The sequence below is a fragment of the Mobula hypostoma genome, chromosome X1, assembly GCF_963921235.1.
Source record: "Mobula hypostoma chromosome X1, sMobHyp1.1, whole genome shotgun sequence".
Classification (NCBI taxonomy): domain Eukaryota; kingdom Metazoa; phylum Chordata; class Chondrichthyes; order Myliobatiformes; family Myliobatidae; genus Mobula; species Mobula hypostoma.
Genome location: NC_086128.1, coordinates 70,420,748 through 70,427,977, shown reverse-complemented (window position 1 = coordinate 70,427,977; position 7,230 = coordinate 70,420,748). Strand labels below are relative to the sequence as shown.

The following is a 7,230-nucleotide window of genomic DNA, read 5'->3' as shown; positions in this document are numbered from 1 at the left end:
GACATTGGATTAGACCACCAGCATCATACCAGCCTCCTGCCGTCCTCTGGGAACGTCAGACTGTGAAGTTGGTGGGCGTGAATAGGTGGACATATCCATGGACCAATGGATGGGCTGTATTCCGGAGTAGTTCTTTGAATTACATCTGGTGTGGTCAATAAATTGCCGGGAAGATGCTCTGCAATGCCCCTCCCCCCACCCCGCTCCACAACACGCTCCAACACACACACACACACACACACACACACACACACACACACACACACACACACACACATGTATAAACACAATACCACAATCGATCACCCTGGGAATTGCACTTGTCTGACGTAATCGGATTATGAATAACTGAAAAATCTTTATTTTAAAATCTGTTGAAATCTGTCCCTGTGGAGCCGCTAAATGGCATTAAAACCCCCAGGTATGTGTTGCCTCAACATTTCTGTCCCAGAGGTCGCCTGTAGCACTGGGAGACAAATCACTGGTACAGAGAAAATGGCTGCATTGTTGGATAGGTATTTGAGTGTGCACAGAATATTGTACGTGTTCATTGCTGTCATTGGAGTTCCTGGTGAGTGAGTAGAGCGATTGATGTTTAGTACTTCTGTGTGTTAACCGGACTGAACCTGTTTATGGTCATTTTACAAGCTTTCAACTTAATAATCATTGCACAAATATCCGACAGAGATATCGACCCGGTCAATTCAACATTTTGATTTTTCATAGTTAATGGCAAACGAAACTAATCCTCTGTCTCTCCTCGAACTGACGGGATCAAATCGAATATTGTTCTTGTCTTTAATGATACTTTGTTCAGAATCGTACCAGTGCTGGGGGACAGGCAGCTTTCCGGGAAGGCCTGACTGGGCTGTAATGAATGGAAATTTAAAATCCTGGGAAGGGTTTACATTGGGAAGGTCACTGTTTCTGAGTTATTGAGCGGATTGAACCCCTAGTTCTGTGTCACGGTTCCCTGCAGTCTGTCACAATCGGGTCCCACTGCTTGTTGGTCATTAATTGGGTTTGATCACCTGAACCGGTGTCCATGGATCTGCCGACGTGTGTTATCGAATTGAACTGCGCTGTAGAATTAACCCATTAACGGAACCACCCAGTCTCTGGTAACTAAGTTGTTCCTGCTGTCTGTTTGAGACTCGTCCCAAATTGGGGTACCTTCGTCCTGAAGAAGGATCTCGCCCAAAACGTGAATTTGTTCAATTCCATGGAAACTGCCCGACCTGCTGAGTTCCTCCAGTGTTTTGTGTGTGTTTCTCCCCTCTGTATCCCTTCTCGACCCCATCAAATGTTGAGTTTCCAGAGGCCCTGTCAGTCACGGTTAAATAAGTGAAACCGGCCCCATCAGCGACGGGAATCGGGTAGAGCTCCGATCGTTGTTATTCATGCAGCTCGTTTTTATCGCTGATGATTCCCCACATATCGTCCTATCTCCTCAAATTTGCTGGTGAACGCAGCAGGCCAGGCAGCATCTCTAGGAAGAGGTACAGTCGACGTTTCGGGCCGAGACCCTTCGTCAGGACTAACTGAAGGAAGATCTAGTAAGAGATTTGAAAGTGGGAGGCTGAGGGGGAGATCCAAAATGATAGGAGAAGACAGGAGGGAGTGGGATGGAGCCAAGAGCTGGACAGGTGATTGGCAAAAGGGATATGAGAAGATCATGGGACAGGAGGCCCAGGGAGAAGGAAAAGGGGGGGGGGAGTGGGACCCAGAGGATGGGCAAGGGGTATAGTCAGACGGACAGAGGGAGAAAATGGAGAGAGAGAGAAGGAATGTGTGTATATAAATAAATAACGGATGGGGTACGAGGAGGAGGTGGGGCATTAGTGGAAGTTAGAGAAGTCAATGTTCATGCCATCAGGTTGGAGGCTACCCAGACGGAATATAAGGTGTTGTTCTTCAAACCTGAGTGTGGCTTCATCTTTACAGTAGAGGAGGCCGTGGATAGACATATCAGAATGGGAATGGGATGTGGAATTAAAATGTGTGGCCACTGGGAGATCCTGCTTTCTCCGGCGGACAGAGCGTAGGTGTTCAGCAAAACGATCCCCCAGTCTGCGTCGGGTCTCGCCAATATATAGGAGGCTACATCGGGAGCACCGGACGCAGTATATCACCCCAGCCGACTCACAGGTATCTTTACAGTAGAGGAAGCCACGCTCAGGTTGTAGGAACAACACCTTATATTCCGTCTGGGTGGCCTCCAATCTGATGGCGTGAACATTGACTTCTCTAACTTCCGCTAATGCCCTACCTCCCCCTCGTACCCCATCCGTTATTTAGTTATATACACACATTCTTTCTCTCTCTCTCCTTTTTCTCCCTCTGTCCCTCTGACTATACCCCTTGCCCAACCTTTGGATTTCCCCCCCTGCCCCTTTTCCTTCCCCCTGGGCCTCCTGTCCCATGATCCTCTCATATCCCTTTTGCCTATAACCTGTCCAGCTCTTGGCTCCATCCCTCCTCCTCCTGTCTTCTCCTATCATTTTGGATCTCCCCCTCCCCCTCCCACTTTCAAATCTCTTACTAGCTCTTCCTTCAGTTAGTCCTGACGAAGGGTCTCGGCCCGAAACGTCGACTGTACCTCTTCCTAGAGATGCTGCCTGGCCTTCTGCGTTCACCATCAACTTTAATATGTGTTGCTTGAATTTCCAGCATCTGCAAAAATTCTCGTGTTATTTTCTTATCTCCACAGGTCAGGGACACTGTGGCTCCTGTCTGATGTTAGATTAGCAGCCATTCACACTCTAGCACTCCTGATCTTTAGCTGAAACACGATCCCGTGTTAATTTTCGGATTATATGTTCAGTAATTTCAGCCATGCCCAGTACCTGTCCTCATCTCTCCTTTCTCTCTCTCTCTCTCTTTCTAGTGAATTTAGTAGCGATTGCGATCCTCTCTCGTGGAAAGTGCGGCCTCTCTACCTGCACCACTCGCTACCTGGTGGCCATGGCAGCGGCGGATCTACTGACCATTGTCACCCAGGTAATTTTGAATCAAATCAATTTGTATTACTTCCCGTGGAGTTTTCTGAGCATCACCCCAGTGTGCAGTGTTATTGATACAGTGAGATACACAGCCACAGACTGTTCTGTCTGGTTCACCGTTACTTTCACCATTGATCGGTTTGTCGCCATTTGCTGCCAGAAGCTGAAAATAAAATACTGCACCGGGAAAACCGCGACTGTGTTTCTAACAATAACCGGCGTACTGTTCTGCCTGAAAAATATTCCCCGATATTTCACATGGGAGCCCAAGGAGATCATCGAGAGTGTACCGTGGTTTTGTAAACTCATGGACAATGTTTTCACTGACCCCGGGTGGGTGGCATATGACTGGGTCGACTCGGTTTTATCACCGTTCCTGCCTTTCGCTGGGATCTTGCTGCTCAACGCTCTGACATTCAGACACATTTTAGTCTCCAGTCGGGTCCGCAAGGGGCTGAAGGGTCAGAGCAAGGGGGAGAACCGCAGTGACCCGGAGATGGAGAGCAGGAGGAGGTCTGTGGTTTTACTCTTCACCCTCTCCGGCAACTTCATCCTCCTGTGGCTAACACTGGTTGTAAAGTTCATATATTATCAGGTCTCAGGAAAAGGATTCGATTTCAATGATTCTGAATGGATATTTCACTATATCGGGGTTTTACTGAGGGATTTCAGCTGCTGCACGAATACATTTATTTACGCGGTGACTCAGTCGAAATTTAGGGAGCAGATGATCAGCGCGGTGAAATATCCGTTCACCTCGTTACTTCAGTACATTAAAAGAAAACGCGTTCTGAGCACAAGCCAGAGGCGGCCGGCGTGTCTCTAGTCCGGTCTCCACTGTGTGCGTGTGTGTGTGTTGGAGCAGGTGGGCGGGGGGCATTGCAGAGCATCTTCCCGGCGACTTATTGACCACACCAGATGTCCGTCAAAGAACTACTCCGAATACAGCCCATCCGTTGGTCCATGGATATGTCCATCTATTCCCATTCACGCCCAACAACCTCACAGTCTGACGTTACCAGAGGACGGCAGGAGGCTAGTATGATGCTGGTGGTCTAATCCAATGTCAATTGCAATAGTGTCCACCTTTTCTTTGAATGCTTTGCTAACGTAAAGAAATAGAGCTGGATTTGGATAAATGGCGGTTAACTCTCCAACTTAAATGCTCATACCCACCATCAATAGGATTGCAGAGAATTGGGTGGTGCAGAGAATCGGGAAATAAATCCCTTACTACTTCTATCTTCAAATGAAAGCTAAATTACACGGAAACGTATTGAAACACAACACTGTCAATTAAATTAAAGTCACTGCCGTAAATTAATAAAGTTTTTTGATGAAAACTATTACCCCGCAAAGATTGTAATGAAGACTGCGTTTGATTTCTTTCAACCTTACGTTGAATGTACGTGTTCAACTGCTTCACAATGACAAAACCTACAGGACCCAAAAAGATGGTTTCCAACAAAGTATAGGGAAAAAATTAAGCATCGTGTGCTCAGCCATGTCAGTATAATTTTTACCTTCTTGTTTTACCCCCTTCTCCTACGATCCCAACAGTTTCGGTATTCTGTAAGAGTTTCTCCCCTTATGCCCATTATCCCAGCTGTCTTGCCAAAAGCCTCTAATTGTGAACCCTACCAACCCCCTCGCTTCCGATTATCTAAGTGAAGGTCTTTATCCGCAGTTGAACTTTTACCAGCTTTTGTAGCTGAACACTCATTCCTGTCAACACCTCGATCTGCAGGAATCCCTAAAAAGTTATCATGTAAACCGATATATTTGTATATGAAACGATGTTTGATTAGTTTCCAACAATAAACCGGACCTACTGCGTACAACATTACATGAACAAATTCCCCCCCCCCCCAACTTTAAGCCGAACATCATGGCAACCAAATCTGCTGTATGTACTGATAAATTGTTTTTTTATCATTACCTGTAATTCCGGCCCAAAAACAGCCACACTAATATTCCCAGTTGAACTATCTTTTGACTCAGCTGTAAAAACGGGTAACATTTGTACTAATTTTCCGTAATGTATTGATAAACCAACAAAATCTCAGGCATAACAAATTCATTAGACTTTATTAAATCGTGTAAGCTAAAGTCATCTAAATTCATGGGAAAAACAAGGTGGGTTAGAGAACGCGACAGTGGGTCATATTGCATATTCATCTTCAAGTGTGATAAGAACCCAGCCACCCAAAACTAAAAGCCCCCTTCGTGTGATGTTCCCAACAGTCTTACAGCACACTTTATCAGCGTGACCATATATAATAATTACATCACAGAAACTGGCCATCTCGGCCCTCGTCCGTGCCGAACTCTTACTCTCACCTAGTGCCACCGACCTGCACTCAGCCCATAACCCTCCATTCCTTTCCTATCCATATAGCTGTCCAATTTAACTTTAAATGACAATATCGAACCTGCCTCTACTACTTCTGCTGGAAGCTTGTTCCTCACAGCTACCACTCTCTGAGTAAAGAAGTTCCCGCTCATGTTACCCCTAAACATTTTGTCCTTTAACTCTCAAATCATGTCCTCTTGTTTGAATCTCCCCTACTCTCAATGGAAAAAGCCTAAACACTTTAACTCTATCTATCCTCCTCATAATTTTAAACACCTCTATCAAGTCCCCCCTCAACCTTCTACGCTCCAAGGAATAAAGACTCAACTTTTTCAACCTTTCTCTGTAACATAGGTGATGAAACCCAGGTAACATTCTAGTAAATATTCTCTGTACTCTTTCTATTTTGTTGACATCTTTCCTATAATTCGATGACCAGAACTGTACACAATACTCCAAATTTGGCCTCACCAATGCCTTGTGCAATTTCAACATTACATCCCAACTCCTAAACTCAATGCCCTGATTTATAAAGGCCAGCGTACCAAAAGCTTTCTTCACCACCCTATCCACATGAGATTACTCCTTCAGGGAACTATGCACCATTATTCCTAGATCCCTCTGTTCTACTGCATTCTACAATACCAAAATGTAGCACCTCACATTTATCAGTATTAAACTCCATCTGCCATCTTTCAGCCCACTCTTCTAACTGGCCTAAATCTCTCTGCAAGCTTTGAAAACCTACTTCATTATCCACAACTCCACCTATCTTAGTAGCATCTGCGTACTTAATAATCCAATTTACCACCCCATCATCCAGAAAGCAGTGACTCAGTCGAAATTCAGAGAGCAGGTGATTGGCTCGGTAAAATATCCGGTCAGTACGGTGCTTCAGTTTATTAACTAAACCACGTCCTAAGCACAAAGCAAATGCGGCTACATTGTCTTCTCCCTTTCACTGCCTGACCTCGCAGATGTTATTCCTGGGTGGATTGTCCCATCGACAGACAGCTCCGGAGATTAGCATTGTGTGGGAGAGGAGCAGGGCAAAGCACCATTTTGGCGACTCTGTACTTCATTGGCCCGCCAGGTGTCAGTCAAACAATATTGCCCACCCATTGGTCTGTGGATATATCCATCCATTCCCATTCACGCCCAGTTACCTCACAATCCGACGTTCTCAGAGCACGGCAGGGGCCTAGCCTAATGCTGGTTGGCTCATCCAATGTCATTCACACCAGTCTCCGCTTTCCCCTTAAATGATTGGCTAAAGAGAAGGCGGGGGAGTGGGACTAAATGGAAGAATGGATCAGCTCATGATAAAATGGCGGAGCAGACTCGACGGGCAGAATGGTCGACTTCTGCTCCTTTGTCTTATGGTCTTATGGTCTAAGTGAAGAAATAGGGCGCGGTTTGGGGTAAATAGTGGTCGACACTCCAACTTAAAGGTGCATTCCCACCACCAACTTGTCTGAAGTGTGGTGCAGAAAATTCGGAAATAAAATCCTTCCTGCATCCTTTTTTCCCCCAAATGAAAGCCAACTTACTGCAAAAACCCTATAGATTGTAAGTATTGAAAGACAATACTGTGAATTAGATTAAATTCACTGCCATACATTAATAAAGTTTTTAGATGAAAACTATCAGCCATCTTTCATCTTTCAACCATTTTTCAACGTGATATGCTGCTCACTGTAATAGTATGTGCTCATCTGTTTCATAAGGACAAAACATACAAGACCCAGAATTATGCTTTCCAAAGAGATATAAGGAATAATTAAGCGTAGCAAGCCGAATTCTCAGTCGTGTCAATTTAATTCCTCCCATTCGTGTTTTACCCTCTTCTCCCAGAAACCCAACACTGTTATGTAT

The 7,230-nt window shown here is 45.3% G+C and overlaps 1 protein-coding gene across 1 annotated transcript; it reads left to right on the top strand.

Moving 5' to 3' along the window:
- Nucleotides 1–402: 402 nt before the first annotated feature.
- Nucleotides 403–3,828, top strand: LOC134340217 (probable G-protein coupled receptor 139). The gene is made up of 2 exons (XM_063037192.1): nucleotides 403–571; nucleotides 2,888–3,828. Exons 1-2 carry the CDS (start codon nucleotides 403–405, stop codon nucleotides 3,826–3,828), a joined length of 1,110 nt encoding a protein of 369 aa, XP_062893262.1.
- The last annotated feature ends 3,402 nt before the right edge of the window (nucleotides 3,829–7,230 follow it).